Source organism: Podarcis muralis, chromosome 3, assembly GCF_964188315.1.
Source record: "Podarcis muralis chromosome 3, rPodMur119.hap1.1, whole genome shotgun sequence".
Lineage (NCBI taxonomy): Eukaryota > Metazoa > Chordata > Lepidosauria > Squamata > Lacertidae > Podarcis > Podarcis muralis.
Window position 1 is genome coordinate 24,502,795 of NC_135657.1, and position 19,904 is coordinate 24,522,698.

The 19,904-nt window shown below is 40.3% G+C and overlaps 2 protein-coding genes across 7 annotated transcripts; one reads left to right on the forward strand and one right to left on the reverse strand.

The window, feature by feature from the left end:
• Positions 1–1,896: 1,896 nt before the first annotated feature.
• MRPS10 (mitochondrial ribosomal protein S10) lies at positions 1,897–6,586 on the forward strand. The gene is made up of 7 exons (XM_028724758.2): positions 1,897–2,030; positions 3,470–3,528; positions 3,626–3,698; positions 4,452–4,591; positions 5,628–5,736; positions 6,084–6,173; positions 6,409–6,586. The coding sequence occupies exons 1-7, from the start codon at positions 1,953–1,955 to the stop codon at positions 6,493–6,495; spliced, it is 636 nt and encodes a 211-aa protein (XP_028580591.2). The 5' UTR covers positions 1,897–1,952; the 3' UTR covers positions 6,496–6,586.
• Positions 6,587–9,627: 3,041 nt separating this feature from the next.
• On the reverse strand, positions 9,628–19,834 carry LOC114594713 (uncharacterized). 6 transcript variants are annotated; one of them, XR_013392148.1, is made up of 8 exons: positions 19,663–19,834; positions 17,840–17,932; positions 16,581–16,673; positions 15,829–15,960; positions 14,698–14,829; positions 12,708–14,405; positions 10,981–11,058; positions 9,628–9,840 (listed from the first exon to the last, which is right to left on the reverse strand). XR_013392148.1 is itself a non-coding variant. In XM_077925553.1 (6 exons), exons 2-6 carry the CDS (start codon positions 17,917–17,919, stop codon positions 14,318–14,320), a joined length of 525 nt encoding a protein of 174 aa, XP_077781679.1. In that variant the 5' UTR covers positions 17,920–17,932; positions 19,663–19,834; the 3' UTR covers positions 9,628–14,317. The 6 variants fall into 6 exon arrangements, 2 of the variants coding, with proteins under 2 accessions (XP_077781679.1, XP_077781680.1); XR_013392146.1 differs by having other exon boundaries at positions 9,628–11,058; XR_013392147.1 differs by having other exon boundaries at positions 10,981–14,405.
• Between the last annotated feature and the right edge of the window lie 70 nt (positions 19,835–19,904).

Here is a 19,904-nt window from a genome sequence, read left to right on the forward strand (position 1 = left end):
AGAAAGAATAGGCGTGTGCATAACCGCCACACTAGCATTCCAGTCATTTCCAGAGGAGTATCTGTGTTTGTCTCATGTCCCAAAAACAAGAGACTTATGACGCTGTAAAAATTTGACACATTTATTGTGGCATGAAGTTTTGTGGGCTGTAGCCCACTTCATCAGGTGCCTGAAGTTCATACTAAATTTGTTGACGGTTGCATCCAGCTAACGCTGTGACCACATTTGAGCATTATTTAGTTGTTCATCTCCCTCCCCCCCCCCACCCCAGCACACATTTGAATTAGAGCAGAGTAGTCCAAACCCATAGGTATTTGTGGAGCAACTTCAGTCTTTACTGGTCATCCAAGTAGGTGTTGCTTTATGTCTTTGACCTTGGGGGAAGGATCACGATCACTGTTGTTGCTGCTTTAAAAATAATACAGTGGTGCCTCTGGTTACGTACTTAATTCGTTCCGGAGGTCCGTTCTTAACCTGAAACTGTTCTTAACCTGAAGCACCACTTTAGCTAATGGGGCCTCCTGCCGCCGCGCTGCCAGAGCACGATTTCTGTTCTCATCCTGAAGCAAAGTTCTTAACCCGGGGTACTATTTCTGGGTTAGCAGTCTGTAACCTGAAGCGTATGTAACCTGAGGTACCACTGTAATAATAATAATAATAATAATAATAATAATAATAATAATAATAATGTGTCATTTGAGGGTAACATCGTGTTGACAACACAAATGCAAGGAGCTACAAACCATAGTGTGGTTCTGTGCAGATTAGACCTGCTGAAATTACCTGGCCTCCGTCATGTCCGTTAATTTCAGTGGGTGTGACTAAAGCATACAACATTAATCAATGCTACAAAACTCATGTCTTTAGCAGCATTTTAAAGTACTATTTAACAATCCTGCTTGTGTGTACAAAAGGGTGGGGTGGGGGTGGTTTCATTTGGTAAAGAAAATGTTTCTTTATTAAAGCCTTTATCAAAGCGGGGTTAAGTAGCAACTGTTCTGAAAGATGGAGATCATAATAAGCCGTAATAAACTTAACTCCACCCCAATCTGCAACCAGACAGAAGTTAAATCCTGGAGTACATTACATAGCTGTACATATTCTTAGGCGCCAGGTAAAAACTTTCCTCTTCTCCCAGACCTTTGGCTAAATTTTAAAAATCTGTGGCCTTTTAAACTGGCAAGAGGGGGAGTTATTGTTTTGTTTATTGTGTTATGTGGTGGTGTGTGTTTATACAGTAAGCAGTCCTGTGATCCGCGGATGAAAGGTGGTATAGAAATTTAATGAATAGTAACAAATTCTTCAGCATCCCCATCTTCCCCTCCCAGCTCAGCATTGTAGCTAGATCAACCCAGATCTGCAGCGCAAGGTTGCTCTCCGAATGCCATTTACACTTCATTTATGAACCACTGACTATGCCGGTAGGGTTTTTGGAAGGCAACCTGCGTCTTTCTCATCTGCTGTTGGACTACAACTCCCATCATCCTTGATGCTGAGGTTGATGGGAATTGTAGTTCCAAAACGCAATTCATCCTCAAGACTCTGGAATATGGGTCTTAACTATTCTTTCGCAATTTTAAATTTTAAATGGTTCTCCCTGGAGCAGGGCAAATTTGCAGGTCATTAAGATGATGATGATTAATAAAATGCCGCAGTTCTTAAAATAAAATAGTAATAATCAAATTTTCCCCACACTGGAAGATCTGCTTGTACTTCCCTTTCCTAGCCCTGGTAGTTATTTGTTACATTGCTGCCAAAGGCACTGCAGCAATAATGAGCAGCTGCAGCTTTTGCCGCTCTAGCGAGAAAGTCACACGACCAGAGGAGGAACTTTTGTGGTTTACGCCTCTGTGGTTTCTTTGGCTAGAGAACTCTATGGTTGGCTGTATCCCAGGACCATAGAGATCGACGCCGCCGCTCAGGCCCTACAGGAAGTTGAGCTCTATGGTGTCATGGCCGTAGGAAGTTGCTTGAGGAAGGGCAAGATGGCGGCGCGGAGGGGAATGAGCTTCTTGTGCCGGCTGTGGAAGGTGATTGTGGCGTCCCTAGGGGCAGGGTTCGGCTGAGCAGCGAGGAGGCTCCCCGGGGCGGTATAAGTGAATGTCTAAGCCGCTAAATATAGGGTGATAATCTTAAAAGCCGACGTCGGAGCTGCCTTTGGATAATATATATCTGAGCGGGAGGGATGTGTCAGGAGAGGGAGGCTGGCGAAGATGATCACCTCAGAGCTGGGCTTTTATGGCTCGCCGCTACCCTTCCTGTGGGAAGGACCACCTCAGCGACGGGTCTGCTCCCGCAGGATTTTATCCCTTCCCCACCACAGGGCCCTGCGAGAAAGCGTCATACGTTGATATCGTTTGCTGTGGTGTGATGGTTTTTCTGTAAACTGGATTGGAAAGATTAGCATTCCGAGGTTACTGCAGCTGTAATAAATGGCAATGCATGCTGTAAATACGTATGTGCAAACTAGGAGACCCGGGTTCAAATGCCTACTGAGCCACAAAATTCGCAGTGACCTTGGGCCAGACACTGCCAACCTAGCCTACTTTGCAGGGTTGCATTCGAGTCTTTGCAATGGAAAATTGTTAAAAGCTTATACTGGCAATGGCTCTATGTTATTGGAATTATTAAGCACCAAAGCAACGGTCTGTTGCTTAAATGGTGATCTCTAAAACCCTTTGAGTAGCTTTGCCATTCATCTCAGTTGACATAGTAAACAAAAGAGAAAAATAGTCATTGTCACTTTCGCCTTAGTAAGTCTCCAGCACCTTTATCTGTCTTTTATCAGGCAACATTCAAAGAGGTTTTCCCGGTGACCACCTTCACACTGGAAAAATACCTATTTGCTGTGGTTTTGCCTGGCTTTTCTCATATGTTTTAGAATGCATAGCATTCCCAGAATCCTAGTGGCAAACTTTACTGGTGGCTGCTTATGGACTGATGTGCGTATCTCATAGAGAAGCATGGGACATAGATGCTTCCATGTCATTGCAGCCTGGTAAGGGAAGTAGCTATGCTATTGCTATTGCCCTTTCCCTCTCCTGTTGCACTGCTGCCCTTTACAGCTTTTACTACATCAGGTTCGGAATCTACTGCTAAGAAACCCCAAAAGCACCCAGGGGGCAATGAGTGGGAAATGCTGTGCTTATGAGGGGGCAGGTTTGGCCTTGAAGGGGAATTGGGATTGTGTGTAGGAGATCCAGTTACGACAGTTACAGAATACGTGAGGAATCTAGAAAGAACGGATGTGATAGTTTGTAATTGTGGACTGCCTTTTGTATGAATAATGTTCTATATAAAGTCTCCTTTCTCATCAACTTCCCACTTTTTCTAATGTATTTTAGATGGGGGTGGGCATCTAGGCATTTATTTTATTATTTGACTAAATAAATCTGGAAAGCTAAAGTAGCTGGCCAACAATGTAGCAACATTGCTATCTTAACATACCAATCCTATATTATGTTCTTAGGAACCAGAGGCTTGCCTTTTAACAAGAAGAGTTCCACTAAAGCAATGTAGCTTTCTTCAGTAAGTTTATCACTTCCAGCTAAATTCTTAAAACACTCATTTTCTTATATTGCACCTGTCGTGATATTATCACACACACCCCTTTTTCCTATTTCAGCAACAATCACTTGATGTGGTTTCAGTTTTCAGGCGTGCACACCAATATTCAGCAGCCCAAGGAAAAACCCCTGGTAAGTCTTGAGTTTTGAACTTCTTATATCTTGCCAGTAACTAATAAAATGTTCTGAAAAATATTGACCTCGAGATTGGGAGTACAGGTACTTTACAACTTATGCATATTGAACTTGTGAACATTCAGCGTTACATACTTGGCAAATTAAAAATAAATAAAAGGGGATGGAAAGAGGGCGGGCATCCTGAAAACAAAATACATTGGTTTTCCCACCTGCCATTTATTCCTATGTGTTTTGGTTATGTGCAATTTTGGCTTTATGCGCTATCCCCAGAATGTAACCCCCATGTAAGTTCAAAGTCATCTTTATACAGTGGTACCTAGGTACTTGAACAGCTGGGCTCCCAAACAAATTGGCTCCCAAATGCCGCAAACCTGGAAGTGTTCCGGTTTGCAAACATTCAAAAATCAAATATCTTTAATACGGTCAGTGACCAGGAAGTTTGCAAACATTTTTCGGAAGCCGAACGTCAGACGCAGTTTCCGCTTGAGTGCAGGAAGCTCCGGCAGCCAATTGGAAGCCGCACCTTGGTTTTTGAATGGTTTCATGAGTCGAATGGATTCCTGGAAGAACCAAGGTACCACTGTATATTGATAAGGTTTAAACAATGTTGGGGCACAAAAAATGCATATAACAACTTAATTTGAACTCAATGATTTAAAACAAGACTTTAATGAACCATGCATTAAGGCTGCCAAGCCTTAAAATATGAGTGCTTCTTTGCTTATTTCTCATTGTTTTTACATCCAGGTATCTGTTTCAGATGAACCAGACGTGTTATATAAGAAACTGGCTGTTTTGGTGAAAGGTCATGACAGAATGGTGTTGGACAGTTATGAGTATTTCATGGTGCTTGCAGCTAAAGAACTTGGTATCTCCATAGAAAAAGTGTAAGTACAATTATCCATTGTAGTTACTCAGTAATTCTAGAATCTCATTTTCTAATTGGTCCAACCAATTATCCAACTATAGCTGGATAATTGTAGATAAAAGACTTAGCAAAATTGCATCTTAGCTTAATGCTTTCAAATCTAATGGTTTCATTGACATTTGAAAAACAAGAGAGAATGCATAAAGCACACTAAAACTGTTTTATTGATTGGAAAGAATCCAGGATATCAAATTACTACCCTTATATAATTTTGAGGGCAAGTGTGGTGCAGTGGTTAGAGACAAGGGTCTGTGAGATTAAAGTTCAAAATCCTCATTCAGCTACAAAGTTCACTGGTTGCCTTCAGCCAACCACATCACAGGGTTGTTGTAAGGATAAAATATGGAGGGCTGAACCACATATGACAGTTTGAACTCATTGGAGTTAAGATGGGATATAACTGTAGTCATAAACAGACAGTTGGGCTCATTGATTCTAACTTTGGAATATGGACTATTAGATAATTTGCTTAAGGACTAGTAAATTATGCAAGACACTTTCTTGCAAATTTACAGTCCAGAAGTACAACATCTTGTGGCTGCTGTTGCTAAGAAATCTATCATATTGAACAACAGTTCAATGTTTCTGAAGGTAGAAGTAACCTTGTGTTTTAGGCAATGCATATTTACTCAAAAGTATGATTTTAACTAGCAGTATTACTGTTAAGATTTTTCATAAAAAAAGTTTGTCATATTTAAATTGTTGACAAAAGTTCTTGAAATCAGCAAGTGTTTTGCTACTGACTTTAGTTTAATGAGGTTTTCCCTTGCCCATTTCCATGATCCCCCCTCCCCCAAACCTTAGGTTACGTGCATCTCTTTGCATACAGCCACAAAGGCCAATCAGTTGAGTTGGAGGCTCAGTTGTTTCTCTCCCTGCTCCCCACTGCTTGCCAGGCAGCTTCATTATTGAAAGCTGTTGGTGGAGTGGCTGTAATTTCAGAAATAAATGAATATACTAAAATGACCAATGATTCTATGAAAACTATCTCTTAGAGAAGAACCTCCAAAGAAGATAGAACGATTCACACTTCTAAAATCAGTGCACATATTCAAGAAGCACAGAGTTCAGTATGAAATGAGGACGCATTACCGCCACGTGCAGGTGAGTGAAGAGCTGTATGTTTAAATAAGAGACGTGCTTAGCAAACAGATTAACATTTTTATTATTATTCAGGAAATAACAGCTGTCTACCCCCTCTTTCATCATACACATGCACATACATACTCGTGTGTAAAACATTAAACATAATAGGTGGTGAATAGCTTGAGAGCCATATTCAAGCCTCTAATGTTTGACCTAGAATGGTCATAACAGTGGTATCTATATTGGTCCAAGTAGGGCTGCAAAAGCTGGGGGAAAGTAAGCCAGATACAGCCTACAGATTGGTTTCCTTTAGCACATGTCTTATTAATTGCTATGTGAAAACTAAAATACTGTTTTTGTTTCAGTTAAAGCATTTAACCGGCAGCACAGCCAATGTTTACTTGGAATACATTCAACGAAACCTACCTGAAGGGGTTGCTATGGAAGTAAAAAAGGTATTAGTGAACTTTGTTCTTGCTTCTGTAGTATAAACTCTTAGTTTTATCATTTATCGGACAAAATGGGATTTTTGCCACTTGGTAGCCTTTTGGCATGTCATACATGTGTTGAATTTTAGGAATAGGATTCATATAAGTATCACAGAAATGTGCTAGGATTGTTCTAGCATAAAAATAGCTGTTGCACGTGCATTATTTTTTTTTAACCTCATTTTTGATACTTTCTTTTTAGACAAGACTAGAAAGACTTCCTGAACATATCCAGAGACCTGTCTGGGACACACTGCCTCAAGTAGAAGAATCAACAAGTAAATCCTAAATGCCGTATCTGAAGATCCCACCCCCTAGAGTTGAAATCAAATGTAACAATGTCATTCTGTTAGAGAGAAATATACTATTTCTTAAATGGACCTGTAATGAACTAGTTTTTAATGAGCCTGCTTTTCGACCAGATTAATTCTCAAAAAAACACTCATGTTTCGGAAGAGATTGTGGACAACAGGCACTTGACAGAAGTTGTGTTAATCTGTTGTTTGTGTATCATGTCTTGCTGTACAGTGGACGCTCGGGTTGCGAACGTGATCCGTGCGGGAGGCACGTTCGCAACCCGCAGTGCTGCGTCTGCACACACGGGTTGCAATTTGGCATTTCTGCACATGCACGACCGCCAAAACCCAGAAGTAACTCATTCCTGTACTTCCGGGTTTCGGCGGGTCTGCAACCCGAAAAAACGCAACCTGAAGAGTCTGCAACCCGAGGTATGACTGTACGTGGATAAAAGGTTTAAAATTATGCTACTGACACTGTTGCTTATAATCAGAATATTTACTTCAGTATGAACAGCATAATATAAAGAGGCCCTTAGCAGAGTACTGTTGAATTTGTAAACCATCTGCAACCAACTGTATTAACAACCTGTACTTCCTTCTATATAACTCTTAGGAAAGCTGTTAACAGAATACAATGGCACCTCGGAAGTTGAACAGAATCCATTCTTGAAGTCCGTTTGACTTCCAAAATGTTTGGAAAGCAAGGCACAGCTTCCGATTCGCTGCAGGAAGCTCCTGCAGCCAATCGCAAGCCACGGAACCAGCATTGGATGTTTGGGTTCCAAAGAACGTTTGCAAACCGGAACACTCACTTCCAGGTTTGCGGCGTTCAGGAGCCAAAATGTTCAACTCACAAGGCGTTTGGGATCCAAGGTACGACTGTATTTTGTTCACAATAGGGATCTTTTTTATAAGAGTCACTGTGTTCTACATATGAATCTTTTATGTGTACCACTGATAAGAAATGGAAGGTAACATCAGCTAGAAGGACCAGGTGTGTGGTGCCAGATATCCATAGTTCTTAGTGCCAATTACAGCTAAGGACCATGTTTGCCACAGCTTCCCCTCTACCCCCACTGATGTATGGATGTTTGCTGCTACATTCACAGCACACGAAATTAGCTGTGGACGGGCACTATGATTCATGAAAGAAGCCTGAAGCAGCCTCATGTTAATCATAGAAATATGTCCTGCTTCTCTGCAAAAAACACTGGGCAACTGTAGATGTATAGTGAATCCTGTGTCTACTTAGAAGACAGAGTTCAATGCGGCTTACTCTAAGATGATTAAATCAAGGTTGCAGTCCTACAGAGACATGGTTCAATTGCTTCGACTGAAAAAAAAAATCCCCTCAATTTCAGTGCAAAGGTGCTTCTTTTATCTTCATTCTCTTTATTACCAAATGGACATTAACTGTAGTGGATAAAAAATTACCCTGTTAACCTGTTACTTAATAGGCACCAAATTCCCAAGTACTTAATGTGTAATAACCACTTCTAAAAAGAAAAGTGACCGCTTTTTTGAAAGCGAGATGAGAACTAGTCAGCTTGAGATGCAAAATGCCTAATTGCTTGAGATGGAGCTTCGATTTCACACTGCTAAGGATGATTTTGCAGGATTTATGACTTTCCTCAATTGCTGTTAGTTTTGATCCATAGTGTCAGCTATTCCTGGAGAATTGGGCATACTGCTGGAACAGTAATCTTAAACTGATTTTTCCTTCTTAGCTTTTTTGTTGTTGTTGCTAAAGAGGAAGACCAAGCTGTGCCAAAGAGCTTGTCTTAATTAGGCCAGCCCTGAGCAGATGCTAATCTCCCACATAGAGCTTACTAATAACCACAGGATGTTTAAGAAACAATCAAAAGCCTACAGAAATATTTTTAATTGGGGCACAAGCCAATCTGTTTCTCCCATAAACACACTTAATAATTTGATATGTTAATCTGCACCCCACCCCAAATATCTCAATTGCCCAGCAACCATATTCTTGTTTTACAAATCGGTGAAATCACTCAGTTTGCTAAAGCATTTTGATCTCTTGGAACCAAACCCAGAATGCTCTAACCCCATAGTAGTTATTGGCATTCCTGGAAAAGATATTCACCAACCTATGAACAAGATTCATTTAACATACCAATTTTTATAAAGGATTGCATTGTTACTCTCACTCAGGGTTTTTTTTTAATTAAATTTTTTGTTTTTTTTAAAATACGCAAAATGGATAATTTTGAGAACTGCATCTCTCCCCTTTTTCTATTTAGCTCAGGGAATCAAGTTCTTTTTTTCATTATTGCTTTGAGCAACATTTGAATAGTATTCTTTCTGTACTGAAACAGTGTTTCAAAGAAAGTTGTCTTCCTAAGAAAAAGAAAATAGCCAACGCTTTCCTAGGTATAGGCTGTCTCTTAGCAACCAGACTCAAGGTAGCTAGGATACAGAAAATACAAAGGGAAAAAGGTTTCTACTCTGCCAGAGCACAAAAGACGCCTGATGCAGGGATTGGTCAGTACACGATCCTACTGCCGTAAAGGCAATGAGTGTCTATTTGTATTGAGAGCTCCCCATGTGGTTTGGCTCTCAAGAAACTACAGCAGGGAGACTGAATTACCAGTCATGTTTAGTTAATGGTGGGGTTACTGTTACTCCACCCCATGTTGATGACTTTAGCCAGAAAGTTAAAAGTGCTACATATCTTCTCAGCAGCAATAATAGTGCCAGGGCAAAATAAGCCAGCTATGTATCTTGTGCCAGTTTAACAGGAGCTCCATTGGACCTAAGCAAACCATCTGACATAAGCAGCTCGAGTGCAAGAGAAGATGAATAGGGCCATAGACAAGAGCATCTTGAGTAGCAGTTGTTCATTTAAAGGGGTTTGTTCGGTAGGAATAGATGCTGGATTTTATTCAAATACAACTAGGATTATTCTGTAGACCTATTCATCCAATTCATCTCAGGTCAGACAGGAAACTATATCCACCACTGCGAGTTGCAGCATGGAAGAAAGCATGCAGTGAATAATGTATATATTCATATGAGCCATTTCCTTCTTCCCAATGATGCTAGACAGAAGAGTAGTATTTATGTACTGTATACACCTTGTAAATACTTCCATCACACAACAATCACAGTGCTTAGATACTTTATTAGTTTCTCATTCATTGACAACAAAATACATTTTTGTCTTTAAAATGAGTTGATCTTGGGATGTAATTTATTGCAATAGACAAAACATTCCTAATATATTACACACACACCTTGGCTCAAGTTTGAATCAAGATCAGGCTACTGTGAAATATTTATCTACCGTGTTTCTCTCAAGGTCTGTGAAATGGTCCCTATGGAAAAAAATTGAGTTAACTGTACTTATAGAGTTACCGACAAGGGGAATAATTCAGCAGGAATTTCCTCTGCAGAGACCCCATTGAAATTAACAGGATCAGTGCAAAAGTACCAAACATGAGAGATCTATCAATGACTATTCCTCCTGGTAACAGAAACAGTATCTCTGAACGCTGGGTCCCTGGGGCAACCTACCACATTCATGCTCTGCTTATGGTTCTTAAAACATCCAGATTGTGGCTAAAATAACAATACACTGGCGTTTCTAAATAGGGCGATAGACTCTCAGAGCAACTTACAAAAGCTTCTCACAATACAATTCAAGTATAGTATCAGAAACATAAATACCATGGAATTGGATCTGGACTAATTCTGCAATCCTATATAAATCCAGTGGGACTAACCTCTGAATAAACAAGTGTAAGATTAGTGTTAGTTAGCTTAATTTAGTAATGAGTAAGTCTGAATAATCTTATACATGCCTATTTAGGCTGGTTGTTTTTTTAAAGTGATACAACAAATAGGGGTGGGGGGAAGATGATTATAAATTATGTGTTCAGAGATCTAAATGTTGTCAATTGGCTTTACTCCCAGGTAAGTCTGGATTCAGCAAATGATGCTAAGATAATTCAAGTAGCGTGTTTTGCCCTCATCCTTGCTTTGTCTTTACTAATGTCAGCCTTTGACCATCATGTACAACATCATGACCAACAATTCCCACTGAGGACTTCTTAAGTTAAGGAAGGAGGGCCAAGCAGGTTGAACTTGCTTGGCCAATGATGAAGGCATGTGTTGCTCATATTAGGACCACGTTTCCATCATTTCACTTTGCATCAGAGCACTATTACAGTTTATACAGGCACTAGCCACTAGCTCTTTCTGCACTCAGTTGCAATTCAGTGCAAGTAGAATTTTATCAAAAGGAGCAGGGAACCTCAACCTAATCTTCCTGAAAAGTTAAAATAGCTGCACTCTATGAAAACCGACACACTGTTTTGCAGGCTGTTAAGTTCACATCTGCAATGGATGTTCCCCACAGAAATATAGAAGAAAGGTCAGAAAAACAGTTTCACTGTCAAACCATCATCATCATCATCATTTTTTTGAAAGAGGGCAATAATGAAAGCAAGTGTTACCTTAACAATAGACTTGAAATCTTCCTACAGAGTAGTATGCTTATACACAATTCAGATGGCTGCAGCAACTTTAATACACTAGAAAGGACAATTAATTCTCAGTCTATACAAACATTTGTGCGATTGCAAGCTTCCAAACTGATTGCTTCTCCATGAACATTAAAAATGAGAAATATGTTAAGTCAGCCTGCTACTGTATTTTAAATTTCTGAACAGTAATCTCATGCAGCTTATAGTAAAAGAAAGGAAAAAGAAAAAAGGAATTCCAAGCCCCAGATCTTTAGTGCTGAATGGGATTAAGAGACAACTGAGGTACTACACCTCTGAAATGGGGTGCAAGCAGAGGGCAAAGCCAAGCTGACTATGTAACAGCATCAGAGCTGTTCCATTCCCCTTACATCCCTCAGCTATGCCAGCCTGAACTGGTGTACTGACAGAGAACACCCACACCACCTACCCTGGTTGGCATGAGCTAGCAGGACTTGGGATGGAGTGGTATGCCATACCATGCTACCTTATCATTTTGGATTGCTCTGCCCATCATTTAAGTAAATTGCCATACTAGAGCACTAAAAGTGTTTGCGTTCTCTCTTATGCTTGGGTTCATTTTCTCTCCATATCAACAGATAAAATTCAGCAATATATTCCTGCTACTAAATGTACAGGCTAGTACTGATTTACTGACTACTACCCAAAGCAGCTTTGCTTGCTCATTACTCTTGTCAGCAGTTGGTATAGAATAATATAGAAGAGTGAACATACTAATCCTTTTCTCCTTGCATTTTCAAACACATGGAGAACAGCAAATACTAGTTCAGTTTAAGGGGGAAATCAAGGGCATGTGGTTCCTTTAACAAGATGGGCCACACTCAGTGGTATTTGCAAGCAGAAGGCCAGCTTCAATTTCTGGAAGCACCAAGTTACAGCTATCTCAGAAAACAAGTCTGGGGAAAATCTTAGGAGATCCATGGTCAGTAAGGACATTACTAGGATGGATCAGCAGGAAACCTATGAGGCCCTTTGGGCTCAGCCACACGAACTTGCCCTCCATGCAGTCTCAAGTGTGGGTTAGGTAAAGATGTATCTGTGCCAAAAGTGGGTTTGCAAGCGCCTGCAAAGCCCAGTGCGCAGCCAATCTTTTGCAAGCCCCAATAATAAGCATGGCGCTTGAACCACACAGCCAAAAACAGGTCATCTGACATCATGAGGTCAGGTGACTGACAGATGGCCAACCCCACCCACCTCACAAAAGTGGATCTATTATGTGTCTCTGTGTTGCAGAGATAAGGATATAGCCTGGTAGCTAGATCATTCCCCACCCCTGGACTAGACAGAGAAATGTTCCAATTCAGTGTAAACATGGCTTTATATGTTCAAATGTTATTCTAAGTAACAGAATTTGTGTATCGCTTAGTAATTTCTGACAGTAACCTTTTCGGTAAAGATCTGCATAAAGCCCAGCTTCACTGGACACACGCCTGGTTTACCCACCATCATGTGCTCGGCAACTCGGTTTTTCCAACTGAACCTGATGAATCCCTTTTGTATGACTGGGTTCCACTAGGAGGTAACTCTGTATATTGGCCGCTAATGTTCTGAGTGAAACAGAATCGAGACTGTGTGTTGTGCATGTGCCCCACTTCAGACATGAATCAAACTCAGATGAATGTGCACTTCACTCAAAGAAAAAGAAAGTGAGTGGGGAAAATGTTTAAATACTGTCTCACCTCAAGGCCTTGATGAAAGCTCTCCCAAAGGTCTGCATGCCATCTCCCACTGGCCTCAAAGGGTGACTATGTTACCCTTCAGAAGATAACAACAGCATCATTCTTTCACCATTGGGCAACATTAGATTACTTTTTTAAAAGTTGCAGTCAATACTGTGTTTTTAAACCAACATAATGAACCAACACAAAACCAAAACAAAGCATCGTTGCAGTATAATGATTTAACCAAATGAATAGCATAAAGTATTTTCCAATATGTTATACACAGCTGAATTTTTTCACTTTTAAAGAATAAGATGTGAAGGCTAAATATTAGCTTTCGTGATTTATTGGGAATGTTGAGGTTCTGATCAAGTATCAATCTAAATCGGGGTTTAATTTGTTTTATAAAAGCTAAGGTTAATACATTTTGTTCAGATACCAATTAATTGGAAGCCAAGTGTTAAGAGTAGACTATAGACATCTATATAGGCTTTCATACCTCAATTTATTGCTTTTCTTCATTTTTTTTACTTTGCTTGTAGACTTTGGACCCAGTGTAGGAACTGCTTAAGTTAAAAAGTCCCAAACTGCACCAGACTGGTAAAAAAAGTTTCTATTCAGCCCTCAGCACAGAAGAACACAGACCGTATTAATGAATGTAAATTTACTGACTGTGATCATCCTTGACATTAAACAGCACTGTTTCAGAATTTTACATTTTTATCTGTCATTTTAACAAGCAAAAGAAGATTTACATGTTCCATTTTTGTTAAGTTTTTCTAGTGCACAACAAAATCAAATTTAAAGTGATTATGTAATGTACAGAAATCTGTCATTTAAAACAATATGCACACTGCGGATTTTAATATAGCCTTTCGTTTTATGTTTTTAATAACATCACCAGTTGTAATTATACAATAGGTCAAATGTTTAGCCATGTACTACACTTAGTTATTACATGCTAGAAATTTAAACACCAAGGTCAAGCTGAGTAACAGAAACAGTAATTAAAAATTTAAACAAAGTCCATAAACTTCTGTTCATTTATATATTTTTTTCTCTATTTCTTAAATTAACATCCACAGTTTGTTTTATCCATTACATTTTGTGCATTGCTTATATTTCCCCACATGATACAGAATAATTGCCCCTTTGAAGTAAGAAGCATCTTGATGAATTTATTGTTACCACATGTAAGTGCATTTGAAACCAGAGTTCACAAGATTAAGAACAAACAAATACATGTTACTGAAACAGATCAAGATGTATTTCCAAAAAAAGAGCTGCACACAAGTTAATTGAATATTAAGTTAAAGCTTGACCTATCCTTAAGATATGTTACGTTTAACTTTTAGTGTGCAGATGCCAAGGTCCACAAACAACAGGCTTCAAAAGGATATGCTTGAAAGTGTCCAAGGAGTCACAGGTCTTTAGGATATTTTTAAAAAATATATGGCTTTTACCAACTTGGTGCATAAGGGCTGCTGGAAAAATATGGAATATCAAGCACTCTGTTATTTTCTTTGCCTTCTTTAATGCTTTATAGGCAATTCTTAGTCCAGCCATTTCAAATGGTCTTAAGGTAAAAAGGATGTATCCCAGTTACTGAATTTAAAGAATAAGCCTCTTTAATAGTATCTGCCACCTGGCGGCCCAGGCCATCTCTGGCCCCGCCCAGGTGGCGGAAGGGCTGGTGCACCGGGTCCACTGGGAAAGCTGTATAAAAGGATAAAATCATAATTGTTGTTTTCCCCCCTTCTCAAAAGAGTTCCTTTTTAAAAACAACAGACTTAAAACCCTGCATTACAATTTGGGAGAATGCTTCCAACATGCATATTTAGAAAGCTTCCAATGTGGTTAAATATTATGCTAACAATAAGTTCTGATTTTTTAAGTCTACGTGATAAGCCTCGTTCTGAATACTTAACCCTCCTTAAGTTTTAAACATTGTTACATAAAATTCTTTAAGTAAAATGAGCTAAAAAAGGGAGTGGGAAAGGAATCTTACCTGCTTGGAGGTGGGAAACGGCCTCGTGGCCATGGCGGCATCCCTCTGCCTCTGGGGGGAGGAGGAGGTATTCCTCTGAAGCCCATTGGTCCAGGTGGTGGGGGAGGTGGAGGTGGGGGAGGAAGCTCAAAACTGCAGAGACAGACCCAACTGACCATCATCATATGACTACTAACCTAGTTATATATCATGTAACTATTAGTTTTGTTTTCCCTGCTTCAGACAGGCATTTTTCTTTAAATAATAATAAAAACATACCACATTTCTCCGTCTATAAGATGCCCCAATGTATAAGACGCCTCCTACTTAAGAAAATGGGGGGAGATGGCCCCCGTGTACAAGACACCCCGCCCCAATTTTGGACATTATTTTTTAGGGGGGAAACCCAGTCTTATACACTGAAAAATACGGTAATTTTTATTAGAATTTGCTCATTCATTCTGTTTACATTTTGCCATTCCTCCCAAAGGAGCCCAGGACAGCAATCATATCGATAATAAAACATTTTTAATCTAAAAATTGTGCTTTCAGAGTTGCCAGGAATAGTTGCATGTTTTAACATATTTTCTCCAAATTTCAGATGAGTGTGTGTTCACAAAGAATTAGATAGATAGACAGACAGACAGACAGACAGACAGACAGACAGACAGATATGGGGGGGGGCGTAATTTCTCCTTGTATGTACAGGAATGCTTGATCTAACTCAGTAGCTCTCAAACCTAGACTTATCTGATTAGCATCAGCTTTCTTGAGGTATATTTTACAACCCCAAATCTTTCCAAAGAAGCACTCCTGATATTGAGTCACATACAACCTTTCGGTTGCATAACTTAGATTCCAAAAAAACATCAATTGCAGTGTCATCTCCTCAGTGGAAAATCCCCAAAACTTGATCTCCAGCTCTTGAAACTTTTTTTTCTTTGTGGACCCTCACACAACCAATTCTATGGAATTTGACAAGAAAACAGGGTCTTGTGAATTTTGCTTGCAGAAAGCCCCAAATTCTGCAACTAATGCAAATTGCATATATAAAACATATGGCTAGGTGAATCAACCCCAAGCACAGCCCTGCATTACCCAAAACTACAGTCACTGTTTTTAAATATATTTGCAGTTAACCTCAATACTAACCATGGTGGGGGTGGCAGAAAAGGCACTCTCATCATTCCTCTCCGAGGAAGAGATGGTGAGAAGAGTGGTCCGCCTCGTAGTCCTCTTCGCCCTCTTACATCTGAATATGGGCGCATTCTTCCCATTCCACGTCTACAAAAACAAGAACTTTTCAGCACCAATCTAAAAGCATGAGCAACTCAGCAAATCTTAATAAAGAGACAAAAGTCCAGGTTTGCAAATGTGGAGGCTCCTGGAAACGAGCTTGCAGCCATTTTGGTCCTTTCCGGTCCCTTTTGCTCCTAAGCCATGTGTGAGGTAAGTCAAGGTTTGGCTTAGCTGATCTTCTGAACACAAGCTGATGATTAAGTTCTAACCACATTCTTGGTTACAGCACAACATATGAAGCTGTCTTATTCCATAACCAAGGGTCAGGAATAAGAGGGGCTACAGTCCAGTGACATCTGGATGACCCCATTTTGGCTACAGCCTGAATGGCAGTCACATCCCGGAGTTTCAGGAGCCTTTCCCAAGCCCTACTTGGAAATGCTGGAAGTTGGACCTGTGACCATCTGCAAGCAAGTGCAACACTCATTTCAGTAGGGGAAACGTACCTGCATGCACATCCCTTTAAGCCTGCAAAACCATCACAATTTGAACTGCAACTGTGTATTAAAGCTTTACCAGTTAGGAAGTTTGCACCCTGAAGTTAATGTGTACAACATTATACAATAAATAAATAATGTACATTAGGTAAAAAATTGAAAGATTACCTTATCGGCCCAAAGCCATTCAGTGATCTGCCTCGCATTTTTCCTCTAGTATAGCCTCTGCCACCTCGGCCTCTTCCCCGACCTCTTGGGCCTCTGAGCATAACGAAGGAGAACATATGAAATTCTGACCACTTTTTTTTGTTCTAAGAACCACAGACCAATTACTATGGCTAGGGGTGCCAACAGGATTTTTCAGGTCCACACTGTATGTAGATTAGGCCCTCTACCCTACCCATAAAAGAGAACACAAATTTGCAGCAAACTTGCAAATATTTTGTGCCATATGGAAAGCTGTATCCTCCTTTAGCAAGGGTCAAAAGTAACCTGTGGGCCACACAGAACTAACTAACAAGACAGATGAAGTTCTTTGCAGAATTGCATTTCCATACTAGAAGTCTTAACCCACTGAATTTGTGATTTCCTCATAGCTGTGGCACATGAGTCTGCTCTCCCTGCACAGAAGCAGAGTTGCATGGGCTGTCAACCTAGTGTTGCCATATGTCCGGAATTTCCCAAACATACTGTATATGGAATACTGCAAATATACAGAAAATCTGGAAGTATGGCAGCCCATGTTGGCAGTGCAGTTTTTCCATAAAACTAGCTCAAAAACGGCTCACAAATTTGCCCCCCACCCTCCCCCAAAAGAAAAAAGCTCAACAACATTCCTTTCCGGATTTTCAGTTCAAAATATGGCAACCCTATGTCACTCGAAATCTTTCATCAATTGATCTTACCTGGTAATGCTGCATTGTGCCTAGTACCAGTCATGCTCAGAGTAGATCCACTGACAGTAATAGTCAGAGTTAACTTCAGTGAATTAATTTCTATCGGTCTACTCAAAGTAAAATTTAGTTGGATACAACCCACTATGTTAGTACATGACCTAGGGCACTTAGTTTCAGATTACATATATGTAAAAATATACACAAACCCAGGTTGACAGGGGGGGATGACTGCTTACAATCCCAGTACATATGTACTTGCCACTCAGGATAACGCTTAATGCAGCTGATGAACATGAAAATATACATATATGTTAAGGTGGTATTCAACCAAATTTATTCAGAGCAGACCCACTGAAATTAATGAACACAACCAAGTTATTTCCAGGAATTTCATTAGAACTACTCTAAGAAAAACTTAAGAGTATACCACCCTTCAAGATGCCATAAGACTCTTTCTAGTTTTTATAAAACATTTTTCATTGTTTAAATATGACATTTAACAACATCAGCAACTTAGGAATTATGTCTCACCTTTTTTTTGTTTCAGTCACTTGTATGTTTTCTGGAGCAGATTCAGGCTGATCCATTAGGTCTTCAGCTCCTTCTTCCATGTATTAGAAATACCTGAAGGGAAAATAAAGTCATGTTTCAACATAAAAGTTTAAGAATCAAATTTCCCCTAATGTAATTTTGGAGGTTTCCAGCAGAGTCTGTTAAAAATAGTTACCAACAATTATACACCATCTTATTGATACAGAGAGAAATATCAAAGCAAGTCTTCTAGATAATCTTACCCAAGTCTGTGCCTTGTACCATACGATGCAACTATGAATACAGTTTCAAAACGAAGATGTCACAAATAGGCAAATGCAAGGCTGCTGGGCCAACAGCAGGGGTGGGGAACTGGATCCAGAGGGCTAGCCCTCCACAGGCCACTTTAATTGGTGGCCACCCCTGCCCACCTATCAATCACAGGACATTGTATGTCAGGTGATTCTATCTGTAGATTCAATGAGATCTTCCCTTGCAGCCACAGCTTGAAATCAATTGCAGTGCAGACAGGCAAAACGGCTTGGTTTTTTTCTTGTAAAGGAAGAATCAGGAACACAAACTTTACAGCATCTGCTATTTAAACTTTCCTAAATCTGACATCATACACGACCTCAGATGCAAGAAAGGTGGGTGTGACTGGCCTGGTCAACCCTGAGGCTTGGAAGACGTAATGAGACTATGAGCTACTTTACATTGGCCAAGAGGAAAATTCCACCACCACTCTCAGTGAACGCATGGAAAGGTACTGGTGTAGGCACTACTATCGGTAACACAGAATCAGAGAACAATAGTCCCCTATCAGAGAAGAGGGGAACATGAACCACACATCTCTCTTTTAAGAAATTATTCTTTGCATTCTATTAAGTATTGCTCAAAGATTGCATGTATTATGAAACTGACTAGCACAGTAGCAGTACAAGAGGGTAGGAAGGTGGAAAATGGAGTTTATTCATTATACATTAAAACAATAAAGCTTTATGTTTTGTTCAAGACAATTTAAAGGTATTTTGTTGTTTAGCAAAGTTTAAAACAGATTACTTAGATTTCTTGTTGCTAAGGATATAGCAGAAGAAATGGGCTTGCAGGATTCCTATTAGCAGAGGCCGGCACTTTTGGTTACCCTAAATTTTTCCATTCCAGTGGTCACTACAAGAATTCTCTAACCAAGAACAAGTTTGTGGTTTCCTCATCCCTCCGCATCCCTTTTTCTTTTTGTGCCATTTATTTTCAATTAAAAGTCTGACATTTCTAAGCTGCTCTGGAAGCCTTTTTTCAGCTGAAGAGCTGGCCAAAGGGATTTTAAATAAACTACATTGCATATTTTGCTGTATTTTATATTATATGACCTTTTTTGTATAACTTACTGTAAACTTCTGATTGATGTTTTAAACTAATTCCCACCCCCCATCAGTCTGGCTCTGTTGATCTATTGTTTATCAGCCGGATATTTTAGTTCTAAAAAGGTTTGCTGTAGATCTCTTAGGTGAGAGTCTCTGTAGAGTTGGAACAGATGCGGCTGTAACGTAGGGCCTGGATTGTTTGGGATGGTAGCTAGAAGCATGTAGATACTGTATATTTGTTGGTCAGTTGGTTTACGGTATAAGGTGGTTGTCTATACGCCCATCCTGTATTTTTATAGTAGTGTCCAAAAATTCTGGCCGGTTCCCCTGAGGGAAAAGACACAGCAGGATCAGGCCTTTTATGCCTGACCCAGCGAGGCGACGGTTATACAGTATATGCTCCAGGCACGCGGAGGAGAAAACGAGGACGGAGCAGAAGCCGCGGAGCGAGGGAGGACTTACCCGGCTCGACGCTTTGCCAAACGGATGACAGAAACAACGTCGCGGCCGCGCCGAAAGGGGTGGGAGGAGAAAGCCGCCTCTCCTCCTCTCGTCTTTCTCGGGTTCAGCCCACAAACAAAACGCTTTTCAAAATGGCGCCTCGGCGAAGTCTCAGGAGAGGGAGCGAGCCGCGAAGCCACGCCCCCCACCAGGAGGAGGAGCCCGGGGAACAGCTTCGTTTCGGCAAGCAGCTGCCGTAGCTA

What these genes read in the sequence shown, in the direction of transcription:
- MRPS10 (XM_028724758.2), top strand. Translation starts at nt 1,953, where the DNA reads ATGGCCGTAGGAAGTTGCTTGAGGAAGGGCAAGATGGCGGCGCGGAGG. An exon ending in TCTTGTGCCGGCTGTGGAAG is followed by an intron (nt 2,031 to 3,469) that starts GTGATTGTGGCG and finishes TTATGTTCTTAG; the next exon opens with GAACCAGAGGCTTGCCTTTT. An exon ending in TTGCTATGGAAGTAAAAAAG is followed by an intron (nt 6,174 to 6,408) that starts GTATTAGTGAAC and finishes CTTTCTTTTTAG; the next exon opens with ACAAGACTAGAAAGACTTCC.
- LOC114594713 (XM_077925553.1), bottom strand. Translation starts at nt 17,919, where the DNA reads ATGGAAGAAGGAGCTGAAGACCTAATGGATCAGCCTGAATCTGCTCCA. An exon ending in TTTCTGCCACCCCCACCATG is followed by an intron (nt 14,830 to 15,828) that starts GTTAGTATTGAG and finishes CTGTCTCTGCAG; the next exon opens with TTTTGAGCTTCCTCCCCCAC. An exon ending in CGTTTCCCACCTCCAAGCAG is followed by an intron (nt 14,406 to 14,697) that starts GTAAGATTCCTT and finishes CCTTTTATACAG; the next exon opens with CTTTCCCAGTGGACCCGGTG.